The 26,515-nt window shown below is 38.1% G+C and overlaps 3 protein-coding genes across 5 annotated transcripts; 1 reads left to right on the top strand and 2 right to left on the bottom strand.

Moving 5' to 3' along the window:
• Positions 1–355: 355 nt before the first annotated feature.
• Positions 356–21,572, top strand: LOC107555563 (transmembrane protein 64-like). 2 transcript variants are annotated; one of them, XM_016238392.1, is made up of 3 exons: positions 356–1,617; positions 9,286–9,441; positions 10,391–11,014. In XM_016238392.1, the coding sequence occupies exons 1-3, from the start codon at positions 916–918 to the stop codon at positions 10,574–10,576; spliced, it is 1,044 nt and encodes a 347-aa protein (XP_016093878.1). In that variant the 5' UTR covers positions 356–915; the 3' UTR covers positions 10,577–11,014. The 2 variants fall into 2 exon arrangements, with proteins under 2 accessions (XP_016093878.1, XP_016093879.1); XM_016238393.1 differs by lacking the exon at positions 10,391–11,014 and adding an exon at positions 20,328–21,572 and having other exon boundaries at positions 361–1,617.
• On the bottom strand, positions 16,377–19,195 carry LOC107555562 (tyrosyl-DNA phosphodiesterase 2-like). Its single transcript, XM_016238391.1, has 7 exons — positions 18,841–19,195; positions 18,553–18,710; positions 18,247–18,435; positions 18,042–18,133; positions 17,861–17,979; positions 17,000–17,170; positions 16,377–16,678 (listed from the first exon to the last, which is right to left on the bottom strand). Exons 1-7 carry the CDS (start codon positions 19,102–19,104, stop codon positions 16,403–16,405), a joined length of 1,269 nt encoding a protein of 422 aa, XP_016093877.1. The 5' UTR covers positions 19,105–19,195; the 3' UTR covers positions 16,377–16,402.
• Positions 21,310–26,491, bottom strand: LOC107555566 (uncharacterized protein C6orf62 homolog). 2 transcript variants are annotated; one of them, XM_016238396.1, is made up of 6 exons: positions 24,732–26,491; positions 24,142–24,257; positions 23,886–24,062; positions 23,588–23,713; positions 23,262–23,396; positions 21,310–21,851 (listed from the first exon to the last, which is right to left on the bottom strand). In XM_016238396.1, exons 1-6 carry the CDS (start codon positions 24,742–24,744, stop codon positions 21,726–21,728), a joined length of 693 nt encoding a protein of 230 aa, XP_016093882.1. In that variant the 5' UTR covers positions 24,745–26,491; the 3' UTR covers positions 21,310–21,725. The 2 variants fall into 2 exon arrangements, with proteins under 2 accessions (XP_016093882.1, XP_016093881.1); XM_016238395.1 differs by lacking the exon at positions 24,732–26,491 and having other exon boundaries at positions 24,142–24,270.
• Between the last annotated feature and the right edge of the window lie 24 nt (positions 26,492–26,515).

Consider the following 26,515-nt stretch of genomic DNA (forward strand, 5'->3'; position numbering starts at 1 on the left):
TGTGTGTGTGTGTGTGTGTGTGTGTGTGAATATAATACAAAATAGGCATATAGTGTTATAAATGTACATACATTTAAAAAAAAAATGAAGATACAGTAAAAAGTCTTGTGAAAGGGTCCATAGAAAAATTTTTTTTTAATTATATTAAATTAAATTCCACCCTCCAATGTGTACACACACACACACACACACACACACACACACACACACACACACACACACACACACACACACACACACACACACACATTCCCATTAGTGAATGTACTTCACACTAAAATGTCACAGTGAACAGCAGTCTATGGTGTTATCGCGATACTCACAGTGTGACGCGCGCTCATGGAAGGGCCAGAGGAGGTCACGTGACGACGTCGCACGGAATGCTGGGAAACAAACAGTGGCATGAATAACGCTTGGCGTAAACACCCCTTACCTGTGTGTGCGAGAGCGAGAGCTCGCGGCGCACGAGTAAACAACCCGTCGGACAAACGCGGCGACCGTCTTTCACAACCGTGGTCCCCTGGCGGAGCAATGTTACATGAGCGGCAGGACTTTGGACCCGAGCCTGGATGGGAGTGCTGCGGGGATCGGGAAAGTTGAGCGTGTGTGTGATTTATCCGTCAGACGCGACGACAGGAGCGGTCTGAGGGGGGTTTATTCCTCTGATGTTGGGAAGGAGAGCATGGCGTTCATAAGCGAACGGCAGCTGACACGGTTGCATCTCAAGTCCTTGAAGTGGTGCGACTCCACAGCAGTGTTTCCGAGATAAATCACTAGGTTATAAATCACCGGACTGCTAGTCTTCGCTTTCCAGGGAAATCGTTGCTGATCGCTTGGCCAGAGGAGCCCAACGTGTAAATTCAAGGGTCAACATTTTGGACCGGACGTCCAGTCGATCAATCCAGTGCAGACGGGATGAATATGTGGAGCTCGGACTCAGTGCAGGGTGTGCTGAAAGCCCTGAAGCACGCCGCGGGGAAAGGACAGCTCCAGCTGAGCCGCTGGCTGCAGCGCACCCCGGACCCCCTGGACTGCGACAAGATCGACATCTTGATCTGTAACGTCTTTGACGAGCGAGGGAACGGCGGGAAACCGGAGGCGGACCCCGCGGGTCACACCGAGCCCGGCGCGTCCTTCACTCCCGAGTTCAGGCATCCGTGCTGCATCACCACCTGTTGCTTCAAAAGCGCCCTGCTGGCGTGCGTCCTGACGGCCGTGTGCTTCTCCTCGGTGGCCCTGGTGCGCCAGTACCTGAAGGACGTGTTGCTGTGGGTGGAGAGTTTGGACAGTTTTGTGGGAGCCATGCTGTTCATAGTGGGCTTGATCACGGTGTCGTTCCCCTGCGGCTGGGGGTACATCGTGCTGAACGTGGCCGCGGGGTATTTGTATGGGTTTGTGTTGGGCATGGGGCTGGTGATGGTTGGGGTTTTGATCGGGACTTTCATCGCTCATGTGGTGTGTAAGCGACTGCTGACGAACTGGGTTCTGGGTCAGGTCGGCAGCAGTGAACAGCTGAGTGCTGTTATTCGGGTGGTGGAGGGGGGAAGTGGACTCAAAATCGTGGCCTTAGCGAGACTCACGCCGATTCCTTTCGGCCTCCAGAACGCGGTCTTCTCGGTAAGTCTGTTTTGGCCATTTCTGCTATTAATGTAATCGTTATTGTGCTCATTTTTAACAAGGAATTAACACAGGTTAAATGTTGCACCAGTGCTATTTTAGTTTGACTGATATTGTTATAGTTTAGTTTTTTTCCCGTTTTCACTTTTTGTTGTGTTGTATTTGCTGTTTTTTTTTCATTATTGGGTTATTTTGGTACAAGCCTAACTAAACTAATGTGAGAATGTTGTTTTGGCAATTAGCTGAAATGAATTAAGGTGTTTTGTATATTTTAAGTTAACGTTTAGCCTATTTTGTTTCCAGTAACATTTTTTTATGGTTTTAGTTGTATCCTACTAGCAATTACAAGGGTGATATTGATTTTATACAGCAGCTCGCTAAACAGATCATTAAAATGACTAATTGACCTTTCAGACAGCAATTCACCAGTCGGGCCTAGTTCCTAATTTTCTTCTCCGCCTAGGAAAATCGTTCCAAACTAAGAAAATGGTCTAGCTTTGTTGTTATCAAGAAATGTCTGAAGTCAATTCCTTCTTTTTATTAAAAAGCAGATCTGGATCAACATATGAGTGGATTGTGATTAAGAGTTCCCATCCCGCTCAAAGTGTTCTGTAATCATTCTGCTCGAAATCCATTCCGGGTTTACACTCACTAGTGAGAGAAACCCCGCATTGAGCGACCCTGAAGAAAAAAAATCACAAAACGCTGACATGGAGGCTTTCACAAATCCTCTTTTACCTGGAGCAAGACATATGATTCTCCCTATTTATGTTTTTTTTTATAGGGATGTAACGATTCAGTCAACTCACGATGCAATATGATTCACAATATGATTTCACAATACCGTTTTTTTCTCAATTTTTTAAAAACAAAATTAGATTGAAGTCAAATTATGAATGAAAAGGTGTCCTTTTATTATTTCTTGGACGAAATGCTGCACATTTCTTTGTGAAATTGAAATATGTCAAATAAAACAATTGAAATTTTAAAACCAACTCCAAATCAAATAAATAAGACCAAACTCTCTTCATATAAACAGAGGCTTTGCCTGTGGTCTTTCCATTCAAAATTAGAGTCAGCCACTGCATTTGAATCACAGTCCAAACAAAGATGCTGCATACATGCAACATGAGCAGTTTTTAATCTAAATTACTCACAAAACGCTGACATGGAGGCTTTCACAAATCCTCTTTTACCTGGAGCAAGACATATGATTCTCCCTATTTATGTTTTTTTTTTATAGGGATGTAACGATTCAGTCAACTCACGATGCAATATGATTCACAATATGATTTCACAATACCGTTTTTTTCTCAATTTTTTAAAAACAAAATTAGATTGAAGTCAAATTATGAATGAAAAGGTGTCCTTTTATTATTTCTTGGACGAAATGCTGCACATTTCTTTGTGAAATTGAAATATGTCAAATAAAACAATTGAAATTTTAAAACCAACTCCAAATCAAATAAATAAGACCAAACTCTCTTCATATAAACAGAGGCTTTGCCTGTGGTCTTTCCATTCAAAATTAGAGTCAGCCACTGCATTTGAATCACAGTCCAAACAAAGATGCTGCATACATGCAACATGAGCAGTTTTTAATCTAAATTAGATTGACATTTTAAACAAAAACAAAATGCTCTGACTTTAGTTTTATGAAACTGTACTACATAAATATTACATAAATACTACTTTAATATGCATTATACAGAGACGAGATGAAAAGTAAATACCATCTAAACTTATCTAAAGACTGTCGGTTCCCCTCAGAGATACATTCATATAAACTCCCACCCCCAAATGTATCACGATTCGTTTAACATCTCAACCAATTTGAATCGTCACATTTGTATCGATGTTCAACCGGCTCGCTGTGCATCGTTACATCCCTAATTTTTAAAGTTGATTAATTATTTTAGAAAAGTAAAAAGACACCCAGCACACAAAAGTATCTGATAATAGCATTGAAGTGGCTGTTAATCTTTAAGTGACATCCAGGTGGCTTTATCCAGCTTTGCTAGAATTAAACAATTAAGACCTCCAGCTCAGAGCCAGATTTAAATCAAACATAACTGCTCTTCATGCAGGATCAGGGGTATAAAGACAGGCCTCTTTGTACATTGAAATATTACCTTCGGACACTTTGCACAACCAACATAATAAATTTTTAATCAGCTGACACACACGAGGAGAAAGAAACGGCTACCTTTAACGTGACGGAGGACAGTAAAGAACAATGATACATACATACTGCAGTTTCTAACAGATTTTTTTTAGCCTTTCTCAACTTTTTGATAAATACATGGTGACACTTGTAAATATACAGCAACATTTAAATTTACAAACATATAATTACACGGTTTCTGGGCATTAAAAAATGTGATTTTAATGAAAATCAAATTTCATGTAAATTTTATGAGCTATATGTATTTTGTTGGTCCAGAAGTTGCTTCTTAAAACAAAGGATTAGATCTGAGAGACTTTCTCAGGCATTAAGGCTGGTTTGGTTCTTGATATGAGCTTGTGGACCTGTAGTAGGGCTTCATCCAAGTGAAATTAGCAAGCGGTTAGACTGGATTTACATTCGTTTTAAACGCCGAGCCAGGCACGAGTCGACACAGGTTGCGCGCGTGCGTCAAGCCTCATCCATACTGCCAGATGCGCTCGTGGAGACGTGCGGTGCGGAGCCGGGTGCGAGTATAAACCAGCATTACGAGACAGGCTGCGTGAGTGCGGCAAGCATGAACGGCTCGTCCGTGACGCAGGATTCGCGCCGCGTGGGGCAGAGAGGAGCGAGTATGAGAAGCATTCACAGACACAGGCTGTGTGTACTCTCTTCTGAATTGGGAATAGCCAACATGCATTATAAACTTATTTCTAATTAATCTGTTGGGGAGATAAAATGTGTAAGATAACGTACACGTACTAACAAAAACATATAAGAATGTATCTTTTATTCTCCAGTACTGAAAACAGAACCGATAAGGGAGCTTTTGATATGCGCTGTGACGCAGCTCTTGGAAATTACCTTTTTTGTTCGTTGTCTGTGATTTCGAAGCTTAAGTTGCATACAATTTTTTTTTTTAAATGGTGGGTGTTTACGCAGTTGGCTAGAGCAGTGCTGATTGGGGAGAACGGAGGTGCGCTCACTCTATTGGTTAGTAAGACTGCCACTCAAGGCTGGCAGTCATGCATATGCTCTGGAACAGAGTAATATCGCGTCCATATCGCAGGCTTTGCGATTAGGAAATCGCAACGTCTCATATCGCGATTTCGATTCGATTTCGATTAATCGCACAGCCCTAACCTGTAGCCTGCCATTTTGGAACATATTTTTGACTATTGAATTGACTACTGTTTGCACCGTTTGCATAATTTATTCACTGGATGATTCATATGTTAGTGTATTTCTCCTTTGACGTTTTATGATGAAGACTTATGATTATGAGCAGATGTTTTTAATGCAAGTTGAATGTTTTGCTCAGTGGTGTAATGTAACGAAGTAATAATACTTTGTTACAGTACTTAAGTATTTTTTGGGAGTATGTGTACTTGAGTTTTAAAATTTCAGGCAACTTTTACTCCACTACATTTCCTAATTAAAATGTATACTTTTACTCCGATACATTTCCCTAAGCATATTCGTTACTTACTACAAAATAAAGTCAGAAGAACACGGACTGCAGGAAAGCAGGTTTGACGAATCAGTGGTCTGGCATCTGCAAGTTAGACTCATGCTCATGTGCAAGCAAGTGCGCGCACCACCACAGATGATTAATTTTCCTCTCAAGTCGAGGCTCTATTACAACTCAAAATTCAAGGCATTCTAAATTGTAGATGGAAAAATGCTTCTGTATGCTTTTTATACTTGTATAATTTAATATAGTAAACTTGATCTATATCACGTAAAAGAATACAGTTTTTCTGCAGATATATTAGCATGCAGATAGATTTCTGCAGCGTAACAAGTTTAATAATCATTTTATACAAGTTCAGTAAAGTTAGCAAGTGACTTACATTTTAGACATAATATTGCTTGTTTTTGCTCAATTTTGCCAACAAAAATAGTTCCAAACAAAGATCTCATCACTGCTTTGCGTCTCTGAGCAATGGCGTTTACTTATTGAATGAATCAGCTTTTTGAACGAATCGGTTGAATAAATGATTCAGTGATTCACTCATTAACACAGTTAAGTGCTTTGTTCCTGAATGAATCAGCCGTTTGAATGAATCGGTTGAATTTCAATGACTCACTCATTAACATTCACTTGCTGGCACCTACTGGCGGTTTTAATTTCACATTTCGACTATTTTTTTCATGTTTTTAAATCATTTCAAATATCAGTATTCAACGCTTTGTTAAAAACAAAACATTATTGTTTTTTATACTGTGACTGCAGGTTAAATGCATCCATGTCTACTCTGAGATACATAAACTGTGTAAATACATCTAAATGCTATTTCAGATGCAGATTCCAGAAATTTTTCTTATGTTGTAATGAAAGACACTAAGTACAGGATGAAGTGCTTCTTATTACCAAAAAATACAAAATGGAAGAAAGAGTTAAAACTGAAAACAATCTTGCTACTCAAGCTGTGTATATGAATTTTTATATATATATATGAATCTTATCATTAGTCTTCTCCACTAAATGTCACCCTTATTTACCTTGCGCGATGTTACAACAGAAAGCCTGTCATTCATTCAGCACTTATCATGGCCATACGCATGATTCACAAAGCTCAGGTGAAATGCTATAGTAATACTATAAATCTGCGGAAGCATCTGATATCACGCATAAGGCGCCATGATTTTCGCAATGAATGAATGGCGGATGGTGCGGCGCACTTTTTTGTTTACTACACACATACTAAAGCGCGGATGATGCTCGCGGTGTTTTCAGCTTCTGCCGTCTCACTATATGATGATATGAACACGAATGTCATCTCCAGCTGCTCTGAGAGTCACTTCATTAGCATTTACCATTTCATTTGAGAAATCTACCGTCATATCACGTACACAGCAGCTGCAAGGTCTTCACGGCAACTCGTCAAAATAAAAGTTTAGTTTAACGTTAAACTGTCAGAATATATTACTATTTAGCAGTCTTAAGAATCAATGCTACTACTGCTAATAAATATTAATAAATCTTTATTTTTAAAGGAATAATCACATCTGTTTTATTTTAAATTTTAACAGTAAACCTCTGTTGTGCAGCACTTTGTTTGCCAAAAAAATAAAAGGGTTTAATTTTCGTTATAAATTAATGTTTTATGCCTTCATCTGATTACCAGAAAAATGAAGAACATTTTATAAGGCCCCACTATTGTTTAAAAAGGATAAAAGGACAAAAAAAAATAATAGGTTTAAAATACAGGCATGTGGTTCTTAATTTGTAAACTGATGTTTACTGTTAATTTTTTAGAAATATCAATAGCATTTGTATTAAAACTATATTCACTGAATGTAATAAAAAAAAATCAAGAATCAAATCGAATCGAGAGCTTGCGAATCGGAATCGAATCGGGATATCTGAATCGATACCCAGCCCTAATATATATTTATTTGCTTCTTTTCCATTTTGCATTTACTTGTACTTTTACTTTCAATACTTAAGTATGTTTAAAATTTTAAAAATACTTTTCGTACTTAAGTACGGTAAATATCACATACTTTAAACTTTTACTCAAGTAATATTCTAAACGGTGACTTCAACTTCTACCAAAGTCATTTTCTGGTGAGATATATGTACTTTTACTTGAGTATGGCTTTCAAGGTACTTTATACACCACTGCTTTCGAACACTAGGGTCATCTCAGTAACTCTTCAGCTTTGGGTTTGCTTCACGTGGGATTGAACCTGATACCGTGAGTCAGTACTCTAGCTCCAGTAGCCTGCTGCCCTCTACTTATAGTCCTAAAAAACAATGAGGTTGTTATTCAGTTTGTATCAGTCTACAGTTGGAGAGCGAGTGAACATCAGGCTCTCTGTAAGTGCCACTGACTCTAATTGTGTTCAGCCTAATAGGTTTTATTTCACTTTTTTTTATGTAACAGAGGGATCACAGCCCAAGGGTATGATGTATGTCGGCACTAAACAGGTCACACTGGAATTATGTTTCACATACCCTCAGTAAGCACGTCCTATAGAAGGGGCTGTATTTCAATGTGCCCTGCATTTTCTGCTGAAGCAGAATGTAATGTGTTCTGTAGGTAACCCAACACAATGCATGCGACTGCATACTTAAAATATTGCTTCACAGCCATTTACAAAGAAGTCGTTTCTTAAAACAAGAATGCATCATTTTTTCTTTTTCATGAATATTAATAGGTTGACGCAACCCTAATACAGCAATGCAATGCCTGCATCTTTGCCAACCTATTAATGATCAAAAATAGAAGGATTTTACATCATGTTTCATAATTTACCACTTGTTTGTACCAGATGTTTGCACCATATTTTACAACTCGTAGCCACAGGTTATAGAAATGAATTATACAAAGCTTTAATACATTTATGTAGGGTGTGTTTGCTCAGACTTGGAACAGGGCAGAAGCACTACTTAAAGGTAAAAATTTTTCAAAGCCTTTACAATGTAGTACAAACCACTAAAACATCCCACATGTTGAAGCAAAAAATCTGTGCATTGCATTGTATTTACATATAGGAAGGGATGTAAAATGTGTGCAATGAATCAAGTGTTTAAAAAAAGTTTTAACAATTGCTAGCATGCCAACGTATGATGACGGAGAAAAGAAAAGTGATTAAAAATGATCGAAATCAAAACGTTTTCATTTTGATTGCATTAGAGTAGGGCTGCACGATTAATCGAATGCGATTGTCATGCGCATTTTGATAGTAATGCTGGTTCTGTAATCAGCAGGAGGTCATCATCACGTGCTTTTAGATGGAGCAGCATTTACTACACATAGCCGTAGTTCACTGACAAGTTCCGCAAAAAAAAATCGCAGAAATCGTTCGCGATAATGACAGCTGTTTGCATATCTTCTCAGTGAACTACGGCTCTGTGAAGTAAATGCTGCTCCATCTGAAAGCATGTGAAAATAGCGCATTTAATAACATATTTTTACTCCAAACTCACTTCATAACATCAGTCGAGTGTTTGAAATAAATCCTTCTGTGAGATGATGTGGCTTCTAACACAGAATAAGGCACACACCATATTTCATAGTATTTAAGCAGCGATAAAGGCATTGCATTATAAATATACTTTATTTTAATAAAAATTATAATAATAAGAACTCCGATAAACCATATATTGCCATAGTCGTGTGTTTATTAGTCACGTTGAATCAATGAAAGCAGTTGAATCTTCTGTTTATTCAGCTGCAGCAATGCGTATTTGGAGTTTCAGCGTGAGAGTGCCCTCTGGCCTTTGGATGGAGATTTACTGCTGATCACAGAACCGTGCTTCACTGAAAGATACGCATGACAATCGCAGCTTCTGTCGAATCGCGATCTCAATTCCAGTTCGATTTATCGTGCAGCCCTACATTAGAGGCAGCTAGTCCAGTTAGCATGTGAAGGACAGTGACGGGGCTAAACGAGGCTGATTACACATTCTTGCAGGCGGTGAAAAGTTAAACCCTCTGTGATTATTCTTGACCAACTCTGTGACCAAATATAGTTCTCGCTCTCTTTGACAGATCACAGACGTCTCCTTGCCAAATTATTTAGTGGCTTCCTCAGTGGGACTTCTCCCAACACAACTCCTTAACTCATATCTGGGCACCACCCTGCGCACAATGGAGGACGTGATCGCAGAACAGAGCGTCAGTGGATACTTTGTGTTCGGTCTACAGGTAAGCCTCCAAAAACAAAAAGAAAGGATTTGAAAGGAAGTCAGCAAGAACCCTGTATGTACAGTTTAGCCCACAAATGTACATACTACTTGCAGAATCTTCAAGAAGTTATATTAATTAAGAGAAGAATTATCAAAAGAAGTTTACATTGACATTTGGATCCAAGACTTTGCATTTTAGCAGGCTCTTTTATCCAAAGCAGCTTGCAAATGAGAAGCATCACCAGGATTTTTTTTTTTGGTGTGGCATAGTTTGTCACTTTTATTTATAGAGCTGAATGCAACACTCTCTTCCTGTTGATTACTGTTTTGCCTGTTTTTTTTACACACAATTAGCAGTACACAATATAATGTTGCATTGAAGTTTTTCATTGTTTTGTAAAGTTCTTTGGTTTTCCAGTATGCTTTGCATATTGCAGTTCTCAGAATTCCCTGGAACTCTCGGTAACGTTTAGATCCAGCTTTGCCTCTTGGTCAATTGAGAGACTCCTAGATGACAATCACAAGGCTATAAACAGTGATTAATGCTACTATTAAAAAACAATACATATTATTATTATTATTAATAATAGTAGTAGTAGTAGTAGTATTTTTTTAAATGGTAAACATCTTCTGCAATGGATATGCAAACGTATGAGCAAATGAAATATTTATGTCTAGCCTAGATTCTTGTGGAACCTGTAGTAAACCATAATTATAGATGGTCATTGGCAGAGCTTTGACCAAAAAATGTGTTCTTGTTTTGCATTCGCTCTTGTGTGTAGTAAAGTTAGACGCCAGTAATGAATTCTTGACTGAAACAGGATATTTCGATATATCAGCCAAAGAATTATTGCTTAAATTTACAACCGCATTAAATAAGTCGCATCATCTGGATCTTTGTAACAGCCGTCGTCCAGCTCAGTCTGCAGATCCACCCAGTGACTCACTCTCTCTGTTCCTCTCATCAGATCTTCATCAGCATAGGCCTGATGTTTTACGTTGTACATCGAGCACAAGTGGAACTGAACGCTGCCATTGCAGCCTGCCAGTTGGAGCTGAAGACCTCATACATGAATGGCGGAACGACCAACCACTGCAGCTCGAGCTACTGCAGCAAACGGGCTGCGGCGGGAGGGGGGATCAACGTGGTCTGATCAGCGTCTTTGTTGTTGATGAACATATTTCAACCCTACATCCAGTTGGGCTGTCCTGACTGGACGGATGGAGATCTGTCTCGGCTGAGTCAGGCAGTCTTGGGAGCTGCTACAGTCCCAGCCAGCTGTTCTAGTAATGATGGAGGTCTGATGTGGAGCGGCACTAGACTGTCAAAGAGCCCGTCATCAGACCTTGATGGAAATATTGCCCAAAGATTGGGACCCTGGGCCAGTATTATATGAGAAGTTTGAGATTGACTTGAGATCTTTGTTTTTGTGGTACGTTTTCGTAAAAAAAAATGTATGATACTAATATAAAATTATATAACTTTATAGGAGGTCTAAAGCATGAAATGGTAAATTAATTAAAGTGAATGTTATAGAGTTGTAGTTATTAAAGAGGGCCCAACTAATATATCAGGTTAATATGCTTAAGATGTTTGCTTTTTTGTTTATCTAAAAGTATTGCTTGATGGATTTTTGAGGTCTAGAGTAAGAAAAAAATATTATCAGTTAGTATCACCTGGATAAAATTGTGGCTTTTGCCAAACTGGGAACACTTTTGCTACTCTGCAGTTTTGTACGGAACAGATGGGAGGGAAGGAAATTTTCTTAGCTGGATATTTAAAGATGTCCTGCCAAGAACTTTTAGCACAGCGTGATTAGCTCAGCGGTATGATCGTACGTGTTCGATTTCTCATTCTCATATTGAGAGGACTGAAATTCTTTGCCTTCTTTCTTGTATTATTTAACCAAATGCTTTATTATAGGGCTGTTAGCATTTTTTACATCACTTTTGTTAATTTATTCATTGTTAGAATAATTCAGAACGTTTGCACATATGGAATTTAACAAACTGAATATATAAGATAAAGACGAAATGCTGAAAAGTGGGGGAAAGTAATTATTATGAATATATGCTATATGTTGAATATATAATATGTTTGTATAATTATATAAATATATTCATATAAATATTTTCCCAAATTAGGGGAAATATATATATATATAAAAGGGAAGCATTATCATATGTTAGTGCATTATTGTTGTTATTATGTAATGAATGCTGAAGTTCCACATTATTCACATCAGTCTATAATGGGTTGTTGGCACTGTGCTAAAAAAGCTCACAATTGCCTACAATGCATCTTTTGGCAGTTTTTCTCAAAAATGCACACCAGTGAAAATTCAGCTCAAAGCCTCTACTGCTCAGTTACTCATGGTGAGCGCAAAGAGAACAGCTGACAAAACTGCAAACTACAACTAAAACGTTATTACACGACTCCGGTCATGGTAATGTCTGTCGTTCCCTCCTTAGGGATTCACCTAATTAGATACAAAAGACTCCCGAGCACTGACTGATGTATTTGGGTCCCAGCTATATAATTTAGCACAGGCTTCTGTTAACGAGCTCAGAGCCGCAGTGAACTCGCAGCTTCCACACCGGGAACATCAAATCCCTCCATGCAGGGAATTTCACACAATCCTGGTGCTTTGTTTGTTTTGTCTTCTCATTACCTTCACCTGTACTCAACGACACTGTTGTGCGGTTTGACATGAAATGATACTGTAAATCCAGCTGTTCATGCTGTAAATCAGTGTGGAGATGGAAAAGACTTTGATTTAGTTTGATTTTGTCATTGCAAGCTTTTTTTGTTTTATTATTATAAGAAACACATGCTCTCAATGCTGAATTTCTCAGTAGCTGAAATGTACACTCTGTTGGTAGTGACTTCATTCTCAGTGTCATTTGAGACTCACCGTTTGGTTTACAGCATCAATATTAGAGCGTCACCATAATCTGACAATCAGTTGAACACTGGTGCGCCGCTCATTCCCGAAAAACCATCTCATCGTACACTCTAAAAAATGCTGGGTTAAAAAGGGACAAACCCAGCTATTGGGTTGTTTTGACCCAGCGGTTGGGATGTTTTGAACCTTTTTTGTCCTTTTTTAACCCAGCATTTTTTAGAGTGTACTCTGTATTTATGTCTCCAGTTATAGTTTTTCTGCTACTTAGACTGTAGGGTCTGAGTGAAATGCTGACAAGGGCTCGAATTAATATTGCAATTTTACTACAAAGTGAAATACACCATCTCGCTTTTTTTTCTCTTACATGGAGAGTGTGCAAATAGATTTTCGAACAAGTTGTTACATTTATTTTGAAAAGTGCAGGTGTAACTGTGCACAAATGGACACATTCCTTAACTTAAAAATGGGATGAATGGTTTTTATTATTATTTTTTTTTCCTCAAGGAAATGGAAAAGCCCCTCTGTTTTCTGAATTGAGCAATAAATAAAAACTGAACATGCTGACTCACCATCTGAGTTACATTGTAGAGATCCAACAATCCTGGTCTTGTGTTACGATGTCAACCTGCCTTGTACCTCTTGCTGCCTAAGACATTGAAACCGGGACACTTGCCTGCAGTGTGTTCAGACTCTTAATTCGAGCAGGCATGGGATTGTGATACCTGAAAAACGAAAGATTCTTGGGATGTCAAATGCAAAAAGAATCGAAATCTAACAAACGACAAAAATAAATGATAATTTGAGGATATGTATCAGTGCTTGGTCTTATTTTTCCAGTTTGAATGACAGTGGGATATGCAACAGTGAGTATAATAGCGAAGGGGTCTTGCGAGGTTCTTGGCAAACCTTAATCTGAGATTACAGCACATTTAAAAAATACATAAACGTACAAATGTAATTTTAGATTAGGGCACATCAGGTACTATACTAAAACCTCTTGACCCCTTTGACAAGTGCATTTTACATACACTGTATTTTGTAATACAGAGAATTTTGCAATGTAAATGAATATTTATTGCGGTGTCATGCTTGTTCAGTGTTGAAATAAAACTGTTGAAAAATTACACAATCATCTTGTGCTATGCTCACTAGTCTACATAAATAACCCAGTGTTTCTGTATTTAATTCAGTGTAGAAGACACATCTTAGAACGGGCTCTTATAACAGGAGACCGTTTGCTTGCTGATAATCCAGTTTAGTTACAGATTGACAGTGCTATATTGTCTGATTGTGTAATTAAGATTTCATTCCTCACATGGTTCCCTCCTCTATCAGTATCCGTTATCTTGGAGTTGCAGTGACATGGTGCAAACTACACCATTATCTAACCTAAAGTGTGCAATCTGAACTGTGAAATGAAGGGGAAGATCCAACCCAGTCTCACAGGAAAATGTGACTTTTAAAAAAAAATTTAAACAAGGTAGCAATTTCATATGAAACTCTACAATGTGAATTGTAGGAGAAAAGTAACTATGAAGGTCCACACCTTACTCCAACCCTAAATATATTTGATTCACATAAAAATATAACTGCTACAATTTTGTATTCATTTTTATTATTTATTAATTTATTTATTGTTTTTTTTTACCGTGTGAATCAAAAGAAAACATACAATTTAAAAGGCATAATGGAACATAATAGGGGGAAAAAATAACCATAAACGTCTACCCCTAAACAAATCCAACCTGATATCATGAGAAAACTATTTGTAAACTATTTTATGAAGTGACAATTTAGTTTGAATTTGTACGATGTAAATTGTACGAAAAGGTACGAATTTTCAACAAAAAGCATGTTGGTCCTTCCCTAACTCTAAATATAACCAAACTGATCTCATAAAAAAACAACTATTTTACAAGGTTCTAACAGCCTATAAGTAGAAGGATATTCAAACAGACCTATCACAGGACTGGCCCTTTAAGTGGCAGTGGGTGTTATCCTGGAGAGAGGGACAAGGAGAGTGTGTTTGTGCTCCGAGCAGACTTCTGTAAGCCAGTCATACAGACCCTGAGGGCAGATCTGTGGCAGTCTGACCTGGTTTAGATGTAATATTTACTCATCTGACCAAGCAAGAGGTTTATTAACCTTGGCAGTGGGGTGTCTTTCAAGGTTGTCTGGAGTCACATGTCCACCCTGCTTAAGACAGCTGCTGCCTTGACACTCATATGCTTTCAGCTTATTTAGGACAGTTAAGAGGAGACCTCACTACTCATTTCTCTCAAACTGAAACAGGAATAAGTAGCACATTTATCTGAACATAGTTTCAGAGATAGGTCCAGTGAGCTCAGGCCCTGGTAGCATTGTTGCCAAGTTTGCGGTTTTCCCGCAGAATTGGGCTACTGTAACACTGTTGAAGCGACCCCAATAACGTGACATTTAGCCTCTGGAATGCTAATTTTACCAGAGGATCCCTGCCAAAAACGTGCATTTTACCTCCGGAACACAAGTGGGCTAGTTTTGGGCGGGTTTTGTTGTGAAACCCTGGCAACCCTGCCTGGTAGTTTAAGCATCAGAAGATAAACACACTCACACTGGTTTATTTAATTTATCTACTAACAATGTCCAAAGTCCACTTTTGTGAAACTGCCCACCACAGTGTTGTTTCAAGGCACCCCATGCCAGATCATGTATTGTGTTTAATAGCATTCTGTGACGGAAATTATAGTTTAAGAAATTACATTTTTGGAATAAAATGGCAGACTCCTTTGTCTTGCTCAGGCTAATTTCATAGCTATAATTTTATGTATTCAAAATGCACAATTAAATCATATTTTCACACTTTTTTCACAAAATTACAGCTTGATTGGTAATGATGCACAGTAACAATATTATTTTCACAAGTGATATTTTTTGTAGCACATCATGTGTCATATTTCATCTCAGCCTCTTGACACTGTGATAAGTAAACTAACTTTTGAAAAACTTCATTTGGAACAAAAATGTTCAGTGTGATGGAAAAGCTGGCGCAACTAAGAGCCAGTCAAAATTTTGGAAAAATTTATATAAATAATTTTTTACAATATAAATTGTGATAAAATAAAACGAATATCATATATATATAATGAAATATAGAGACAAACTGTAAATAAATAATACATTTTAACTGTATTTTATTGCTTTTGTACAGATTGTTCTGTTTTCTGTTTAAACCACAATAATCTGTAAATTCTACAAAGAAATTCTTTGTAGACAATACAAAGATTCTTTTAACATATTCTTTAAATTTGTTGGTAAAGTTGTTTGTTCAGTTTTTTTACAGTACCATTTTTAGTACTTTCAGAATATTACTGTAAACGTAATGGTTTCATTGTTTTTCTATTTGCACAATTTTGACAATTTTACACATTTTTAAACGGTATACACACACTGTAATTTCAAGAAGTACAGGTAATAGTTCAACTGTGCTTCTGTACCAATGACATTTAAAAGCTTTGTAATATTTGAGAAATACTGACCACTTGTGGTATAATATAGGACACACAACCCTTACCACAATCACCACAATAAATCAAGCTCACATTTATTTAGGAAAAGAGCAGAGATAGGCTGAAATCGTGGTTTGTGATAACAGAAGATTTTGTATGACAAAAAAAAAAACTGTGGAGTAACAATTACTGAGGTTTAAACAAGTAAACCATTCTATTCAAACCCTTTTCGAAGTATTTTATATCCAGCTTTGCATTCTGTTATTATCTGTATGTCTTTGTTTCTTACACCTGTCTGTAGTCTGAATTTGTAGGCACTCTTCACTTTAAACACTTTTTAAAACGATCTTCTAAACGACACGCGTATATACAGTGGGTACGGAAAGTATTCAGACCCCCTTAAATTTTTCACTCTTTGTTATATTGCAGCCATTTGCTAAAATCATTTAAGTTAATTTTTTTTCCTCATTAATGTACACACAGCACCCCATATTGACAGAAAAACACAGAATTGTTGACATTTTTGCAGATTTATTAAAAAAGAAAAACTGAAATAACACATGGTCCTAAGTTTCTAGGGATTTAATAATCATGTTTTGAAAGTGCAGTAAATTCCCCAGTGATCACTGGTGTAACGGCCACAGTCCAGTTTCTCCATTCCAACCAACACCATGTGGTCAGGAGTGACTCTTGGGCCGGTTTTAGCAGACCTAAGGAAGATGCGGTCGAAGCGACATCTGCTGATGTAAGGCACAGTCTTGTTGCTGTTTGCTTTGGTGTCCCAAGTGTATCGGCAGTGTTCCTGTTTGCCCAGCTGTTCCCACACATCACACACACCTGGAGGCAAACCTCCCACCTTTACCACCTACACGGACAGAAACAATCTTCAGAAATGCTGCATCGCACTAGTGGCTTTCACTGCGCATTCATTCCTCCATCATATTTGGAACTACTGTGATTGTTAGTCCAGTGTTTCCCAACCTTTTCTCCTATTCACAGGCCCATCAGTCAAACTCAACTACCCTTCATCAACCCCAAACTGAAAAATGGCTTCATTTGAATGTGTACACAATACACAATTTCACAGACATGAATTGAAAATGGTGTTGTTGTTGTTGTGTACCACCAGTTAGGTCACTCATCTAGTCCTTGTGGTGAATTTTAAAGCCTTTTTTTTTTTATTTACCTCGGTGTCTCTGAGATTGGTGTCCCCAGCAAAAATTACAGTAGCATCTTCTGGTGCTTCCTTCATCGTTTGAAATACAACTCGCAGTTGTTTCATTCTCTCCTCTGATTGGTTCTTACAGCTTTCTAAATGTGATGTCATCAAGTATAGCTTCTGACCTGAGAAAGTCACCTTAACAAGATACAACAGTCAAAAAATAAATTAATGTGTATGAATGATGAGAAGCAAATGAATTATGGCAGAGACACAACCTAGAAAAGGAAATATTAAAGTATACATACACTACCGTTCACAGGTTTTAAATATTTTTTTTTAAAGAAATTAATAATTTTATTCAGCAAGGATGCATTCAATTGATCAAAGGTGACAGTAAAGACATTTATAACGTTACAAGTGATTTCTATTTCAAATAAATGCTGCTCTTTTGAATTTTCTATACATCAAATATCCCTGAAAAAAAAATCAGTTTCCACAAAATTATTAAACAGCACTTGAGCAGCAAATCAGCATATTAGAATGATTTCTGAAGGATCATGTGACACTGAAGACTTGAGTAATGATGCTGGAAATTCAGCTTTGACATCAGAGGAATAAATTACATTTTAACATATATTAAAATAGAAAACAGTTATTTTAAATTGTAATAGCATTTCACAATATTACTGTTTTTACTCTATTTTTTTAATCAAATAAATACAGCATTGGTGAGCATAAGAGACTTCTTTCAAATACACTGAAAAATCTCACCAACCCCAAACTTTTGAACAGTAGTGTATTTCTGCTTCCATTAAGAAATACACCCGTGCCATTCATTATACCCCAATACAATCTTTGGATTATGCTTATAAACCACAAACTCACCTGAGCAACTAATAGATTTCTCAACATTTGTGTTGTAGGATAACAGATGATCTCACTTTCCAGAAGTTTTACTCTTGATTTCTTCAACATAATCCCAGTGAAGTATCCATCATCGCTTCCTTTAATGACAGGGAACTTCATGAATCAGTAAATAACTTCACTGAGCACTGAGGTTTCTTACCTTCAACAAACAGATAGCTGACAGCACGTTTCTTAAGATACTGAATATAAGATGGAATGAGTTCTTGAAGAAAAACCACATCTGGTGTATATCTACAAAAGAACAACGGATAAAAGCAAGCAAAGAGTTACGAGTAAAACAACACAAACTTAAGTGTCGAATAAAACATGAAATAGAGGACACCGCGGGTCTTTAAACAACTCACAGAGCTAGATATGAACACAAGCCCCTGGCACGCTCTGCAAGACTTAATGTGTCCAAACCATCCACATTCCAGCTGATGATGGAGAGCTTGCTGTCCTCCGCGTTAGATTCGGTTACAACACTTCCAGCCTGACTTTCTTGGGGGTCCACACTGCTGGAGCAGGTGGGTTCCTCCGCTGTCAGGTCAATGCTGCACAATTTGAAAACATATTTCAAATATCATTAGTATCTAGGTATAGAGTATTATTATATATATGTAGAGCAAATTCAGTTTACAATTCCTAATAAACAGAGGAGAAAACATTACCAGTCTGTCTTCAATTTCTTCTTTGTTCCTGAAGCCTCAGCAGTGTCAGAAGTATTCACCCCCTTTCTCTTCTTCCCAGACACATCTTTAGTTTCCTCTGCATCTTCAGCATCAAAGACTGAATCCATATGAGCCTCGAAGAACGAGTTCAATGCTCTCTGGCAGGAACACAGGAGTAAAAAAGATTTTGTATAAGAACAGCAATGGTTGAAGATTAGAAGACCTAAACACGCTCTACTCAATAGATAATTTTAAATACAGAAACGTGCTGCAGTAATAGTGCCATACCTCCATATCCCATTCATTTTCTGCTAGATAACACTGCGCCACAGCACTGTCCGATCCAGAGATAGAGGCAAATTGGTCGCAAAGGCTAGTCCTCGTTTGCTCTAGAGCAGACATTTGTTGATCGGTGTGATTACCTGACATAGCAGTGTTGAACATCACGGCGGGACATGGACGCGTACAGCTACAAAAACATTCCGGGTGGAACCCCCCAAAATACGGAGACAGTATCAATATTAATGTATGATTGTGGTCGCTGGACCTCATTTATTTACACCATACTATAAACCACGACCTCAAAGTATTATTACCCTAATTTCCACATCACATTAAACGCTGCACCCAGAGAGTCCCGAACCGAAGGGATTATTATTGTTCAAATAGAGGCTTTCCGGAAGCACTAAACTGTAGTACTGAAAGAGTCGGTTCTTTCGAGCAGTTCGTTTCAAAACCCTGGCCAGCCAGTGCTCTAAACCCTTCGATGCACGAATCACATATTAATCAAATAATGTCTAGGCACGTGTGTGCCCGTTCAGTGTGTTTGCTTGCAGGAATGAAATATAACTAGCAATAACATTCTTAAAATTCTCAATTTAATTGTAAATTCTAAAATTAATTAAGATATGCTGTTGCCCTGAAAATTTAATTTGGACTTGGACGAATCATTTACATCTGTTTTGAAAACCGGTTCAACGGATTGATTGAAAAGATACGACTCCAATGAATCACGAGTGATTATTTCATAATAAAAGTCCTCATAGCCGAATGGTCCGTTTAGCTTCTAGAAGAATTCATAGATTGAATCGTTAGATTTAGTTTACCTATTTATAAGAATGTAGTGCATGTTTTTGTCATTAGTTATCTGCAGTTCTCCACGCTTGTGGCAAGAGGCCTTTTAGCTGAGGGACTCCAAAAGGGCTTTCCTTCGGAAAATAATAATACTCTTATTTTGTATAACATTTGGGCCATCTTTCAAACATCCTGCAAGAGTGAACTGTGTACAGAACTACAAAAATATGTGCTACTGTGTCATGAATGGGGAAGAGCGGGGCAGTATCTCATCAGTGTTGCTACTGTTAAATAAAACTAACTGTTTTCGGTAATTAGAACAAATGAATTAATAAATAGGAGTTTTGAAAATATTAAAAGAAAAATTGTATTAAATGAAATTGTAAAAATAAAAAGTATTAACACACACACACACATATATAAATAGAAATCTAAGCAGCAACTAAGAATTATTTACTATTAACTAATAACATTATTAGAATTAAACTGAAATATATGCATGTTGTCACAAAGTGTTCAACTGTATTTTCTTCCCGGTTAATAATGAAACGTGCGGAAATGTTCAATAGCTTTTTTTTTTAATGTTTCTAAGACTTGACAAGACCAAACTTATAATAAAAGTGAAAAAATAGAGAAATGAGTGCATTCATCATCTAAAATGGACTCTTGACACTTAAGTTTGTTTGCTTTCCATTTAACAGATACATGAATGCAGCTAAAATTGGAGAAGCCGTCCTGATCACTGCACAGGTTTTAAAACAAGGACGGCCTTTGGCATTTGCAACAGTAGAGCTCACCAACAAGGCGAACGGAAAACTCATTGCTCAGGGAAGACACACTGAACACCTCGGTAGCTGATTATGTGCATGCCCTGTAATTGACACGAAACCTGTAGTTCTTTGTTATATAATAAACTCCTGCTTAAAAAGCTTTGCACTGTGTTAGGATATGTTCAGCAGTGTTTATTTCAACAGAATTATTCAAACAATGGGTACAACAAAATAAAGACAAAGACCCACCTTAGACGTGAACTCAGAATTTCAAAAGGGGGAAGAAAAGTAATGATTTTATGCCATAAGAACGGACAAAGATGGCTTACAGATACCAAGTCCCAAGCACTGCAATATTTAGTACTCTTACAACAGGGTGGTCTATAAAAGAAAAACAAATCCATAATGATCCATTTCAAGTTTCTCTACGAAATTTCTCATTAGGTACATTAGCTTGAACATCAGTCTCTCATCACAAACCCACCACCAATGATCACATCTGGTATCAGTAGCTCGTATGTATATATATAGTGCATGAGTTGCTCAATTGGTGACAATTACCCTCCCAAGCAAAAAACAGCATCAGAATTCCTCCAACAGACAGTTTATGTCAACCATCTTAGATATACATCACACACTGCACCTCTGTCCCCATCAGGCACCACTCCTCCAGAAATGATAAAGCAAACAAGATGTGTCATATTATAGGCAAGGAATGACACTCAAATTAAAATGTCCAGCAAAACCTAAGGCAGTAACTGAATAAGAAGCAATGCCTACACCAAATGAGTTAACAAGTATTGTTCACCTTGTAATAGAAGTCTTTTGAGGAAGACTACCCAGGCTCTTTTGTCCTCTGTCACCGATTGTCATTACTCATGAAATCCCTACTCAATATAACAGACATGTTAACAATCCCTCATAACAGTGATGTTAAAGTCAGTCCAACACACGAGGACTACATGTGAGAGACCTGTCATTGGTTTCATTTTTTTAGTTTTCTTTTGTTCCCTTAACGTAAAGAGTTCCTTCGGTGACTGGTATTGTTGACGGTGCAGCTCCAAGAGAACAACCACTCAAAATCAATGTTCATGCAGGTTTAAATAAAAACTGATCAAAGAGAGGGGAGATGGGGTGAGCCAAACCAAGACTGGTTGAGGGAGGGATTTAAAACAAAAAAAAAAGGAGATAAATTAAATCTCACGATGAAAATGAGTGGTTAACAAAAAGGAGAGTTCCAAGCACAAGTTCATATCTATTCGACTGAGGGATGTGTAGATAAGGACAACTTGCTTCGAGGCCTCGAGGGGTGTCTTCCGTGCGTTTCTCCTAGTCAGGCATGTATGGACGGAGGTGGTCCTCGATGTCTCCAACCCCCCAACAGGTGAGCTGATCCTGTGGCAGGTAGAGACAGAGGCTGCACAACTTGAAAACTGTGAGCTTGGTTTTTGGAGTCTGTGGAAGAAAGAGTAGACCAAAAAAATTAGGCTATTCTTAGATACTACACTATGCAGTAAATATTAGGGTATTGCAAGATGTATAGTTATTAGGAATTCACCAATATAAAAATTTTGGCCAATACTGATAAGTGATAAGGGCTGTGCAATTAATCGGACCGGCTTTACTGACGAGATACGCATGACAATCACATGCGATTAATTGCACAGCCCTACTGACAAGTCAAATTATATCTTTATGCTACTGCAAATAACCAATAAATAAACAATTTTAAAATAAAAATACGTTATTAAATAACTTACAATAAATGTTAGGCTATTATAAGTAAATCGAAAATAACTATCATTTACAGTTAATAACTTGGCAAATGACCATGGAATAACGCCCCATTCAAACGGGGCGTCGGCGTCAATGCCTCTCGTTTACTTTGAATTAATTGTGGGTCTGTCACGTCGGGTCCGTTGCTCGCGGCAGAAGTTGAAAACTTTTCAACTTTTCAAGCGCCAACGCAGGCGTCAGCCAATCCGATCGCCTTATACAAATGCCCTGGTGCAGACGTTAGCTAATCACGTTCATGCAACACCAGAAAACTAATGTGATTGGCTGTTGTCACTATGACGGTCGCGTCAGCACCAAGCTTCAGAAACGCCCTCCATCAAGCGTCGACGCTGGCGGCCCGTGTGAATGTACCGTAAGCAGAGGCTTCGCTTCGGGCGGTTATTTGCCTCCACGTCATGCATTTAAAATCCTTTAATGTACGGCTAGCCATTGATTATTCCTTAGTTATACAGTAAATATTAGGTTATTATAAGATCTATAATTATTTGGAATTTACTAAATAAAATTATGATTAATATCAATAACCAACAAATTATACAGTTATTGTCAATAACCAATAAAATGGCTGATGTTAAAATTCTATACAGTTTTGTCTATTAAATTTATTTGTATTGCTGTGACAGCATCTATGGTTATTTTCATGGCAAGATCAATGTATTTTATAAGAAACAAACAGTAGTGACACAGTAGTAATAAATCAGCAACTGACAACCAACCATGTCAACATAATAAACATAAGATTTTTCATTTCAATATCAGATACATTTAAGATTATTCTTGGTGAACCGTATGTAAAACATTCTTTTGTCTATTAATAAACTACAATAAATCATTTTAACGCTAAAAGTACATTTAAGCATCACAATACTATAATATAAAGCATTTGCTAAAGATTACATTTAACAGTGTTATTAAAGCTAATCATAAAAATAATTTAAAAAAACATTAATTTGAGTGAATGTTAGATAAATGTACAATATTGATACAAAAAAATATCAGCTGATAATCCTCATGACATTCTTAAATATTATCCACGGACCTTCATATTTCATGTTTTATTGAACTAACCTGTAAGTGCTGTCTGTCCACGAACAGAAAGACAGACTGATTGGGGTTGTTCATAACCATCCCAGCCTTGTCCTTCCGACCAACAGCATGCAAAAACTGCTTTTCATAGTCTCCGTGATGAAACTCAAATTTGGCCTGGAAACATTCAAAAGCAAATGAAACCACATTCAATTTGTAAATGGATTTTAAAGAATCATCCATTCCCATTGTGCAAATGGCGCATGTTGAATACTTGGTGTAAAGGGTCTGATCAAGTCCATAACCTAAGTACGAGAAATAATAAGCAAGCACCACAATTTTGTTGGGCAGAATTTACATAGACATACCTGAACAGGCCTGAATGGTTCATGTTCAGCCCCTTTCCATCTGGAGAACAGGAGACAGACAATCTTCTCAATATCATTGCGGGGCCAAAGGATAAAGTCCATCTCCTGGGTACAACCGATCACATCCTGTACAGATTTAGAAACATCAGTGAGACAGAAATAGCAAGTGACCTCGAAAGACATGATGACACATGAGTTTTCAGGCAAGACAGACCATTATGGTTGCAACACAGCTGACAGCAGCTTAATCTTCAACTGTCAATGTCGAAAGTCAACCATGCTGTGTGCCAACACTTACTCTACGCATCGACTGGTAACGAGGTGCGTGTAACTGCACCACATCTTTCTGGAGAAGCTCTAAAGAACTCTCTAAGGAGTAGCTCGAATCCTTCACGCCTTTAAGGATATTTTCCTCATAGTTGTTGGTCATCACAGGTACCACCTCAGCTACTTCGAAGAGTGCAGACTTCTTTTTCTGTAAAAGTGGGAAAAGGCATATGAGAACAATCATAGACAGTCAATTTCTCAGCTTCATACAGAATCATTCAACATACCTTTTCCTTAAATACAAAGGCAATGTAGATCTTGAAGTCGAACTGATCAGCCAGAGATTCTCGTTTCTTCCGTAGCTGGGCGCGGAGTCGGTTTCTTGTTTGATTCCGGCGAGAATTTGGGTCTCCCATTATGGTTGCAACACAGCTGACAGCAGCTTAACCTTCAACTGTCAATGTCGAAAGTCAACCATGCTGTGTGCCAACACTTACTCTACGCATCGACTGGTAACGAGGTGCGTGTAACTGCACCACATCTTTCTGGAGAAGCTCTAAAGAACTCTCTAAGGAGTAGCTCGAATCCTTCACGCCTTTAAGGATATTTTCCTCATAGTTGTTGGTCATCACAGGTACCACCTCAGCTACTTCGAAGAGTGCAGACTTCTTTTTCTGTAAACGTGGGACAAAGGCATATGAGAACAATCATAGACAAACAGTCAATTCCCAAACCGTTTCATACAGAATCAGTCAACATACCTTTTCCTTAAATACAAAGGCAATGTAGATCTTGAAGTCGAACTGATCAGCCAGAGATTCTCGTTTCTTCCGTAGCTGGGCGCGGAGTCGGTTTCTTGTTTGATTCCGGCGAGAATTTGGGTCTCCCATTGTTACGGACAGTACTACTTTCCTTAAGCAGACTTTTTTTTTTCTCTCCTTCGCTTTTCAGTTCCTTGACTGTAGACTATGTGGTTTACAAACCCTTTTAAAAACTAAAGCTATAACCAAGCACTACCTGCAGTACATACTAATTTGAATTAAAGAACAAAGTGAGCGAAATCAAATCAAGTCATTTTTAATCAATATGGGTAGTGCACATGGGCCAAGTCAATTTGCACTTGTCCAAGTTTTGAAGTGTTACACCATTTTTAAAACAAACAACCAAGCCAAGGCTACGTGTAAACTAAAAGAACAAACTCATATAACACGACCTGATCAATTAGTATTATTTTTATATGAGAAACTGCGTTGTATCACTGAATAAAGGACAGAAAACACAAATGTCTGCTACACTGAAAGCCCATTCCGACAGTTTTGTGTTTGTGTCCGTGTGTGTGAGGGGACAGATCCCGGTCTTTAGATAAAGAAATCTGGTTTAAAGTTATCTAAAAAGCTGACCAAGAGATTTGACTTTGGAAAGTCTCTTCCGAGATTGACTCTTGCTTGTATCCATGTCTTTGAATAAACGGTCTCATAAAAGCACATCTGAATGACAGGTGAGAAAGACAACCATGGCAGAGAAATGCAGATGCCATGAGATCTTGGCACGGAGTAAGAACACAGAGTTTGCTGGACATCTTGGGATTTAAGGGCATAAAATGGGCCCACGAGCTCTCCTGCCACGGTTGAGTTTCATTGTGAGGCTTTTATTTTGTGGCTGGCTAGCAAACTAATGCTAGCTACGCTGAATACACACACACACACAACCCACCGACTAATAACCTGGTTGAAGGGAGCTACATCTCTTTTTTTATCCAGTATGAAATCTACGAGAGCATTCAAAGCTAGTATTCATCAATAAACCGACTGTTACATTTTGTTTTTGCCTGTTTTCTGTTTGTTATCGCGATGCTAGCAGAGACTGGCTTCGATGCGTGGCTGGCTAACTATTGTTTCTCATTTTCTCGAGTTGTCTTTCCAAGCTCGTTATGATCGGAGCAAGAACTGCGAAGCAATCCTAACACGTCTTAATACACCGAGCTCAGTGCAAAAAAACCCACCCCGGATGGATCGATCGACGGCGGAGGTTTAGCTTAATGGTCTCCCGTTTGTTTTCGAGCTTTTCCACAGTCGTCACACACCCGTATAAGCCATGTCAAGATAAACTGACAAACCGACCGAAGTCCTCCGTTCTCTCAAGTAACAGACGGCGGCATCTGCAGCGCGGTGGACCCATAATGATGGAAGGAAAGGGTGAAATGTCTTTCGAGCGATTATTTCGACTGTTCCGGCCTTTGATCTGCGTTCGTCTGGAAAATAACAAGCGCTCCTCGCTGAACAAACCACTCAAAATGGCCGCTGCGCGTCACGCAGCTGTGCACACGTGACCGAGGAGGAGCGCGTGCTGCTGTCCGCCGGGGTTATGAAGGCCAGTGCTGTGACACGGTTTGTCTGTATCTTAGCTTTATGTCTCAAGCTTTTATACAACACTCACTTATTTATAATACAAAGAATTGCTGAAGTTTTATTCAGTTATATTGCGAAAAACGACCTTATTTGTCTGTTACAAATCGGTTATTTCTTGCAATTAAATTGTACATTAATGTATGTTGTAATAATCTACAGTTAAACACATAATACTCAATATACACCATGTAGTTGTGCGTAGTACTTATTTTGAACACACACAATATTTTGTGAAGTGGATAGAAATGATAAT

The sequence above is a fragment of the Sinocyclocheilus grahami genome, unplaced genomic scaffold, assembly GCF_001515645.1.
Source record: "Sinocyclocheilus grahami isolate Dianchi unplaced genomic scaffold, SAMN03320097.WGS_v1.1 scaffold538.1, whole genome shotgun sequence".
Taxonomy (NCBI): Eukaryota; Metazoa; Chordata; class Actinopteri; order Cypriniformes; family Cyprinidae; genus Sinocyclocheilus; species Sinocyclocheilus grahami.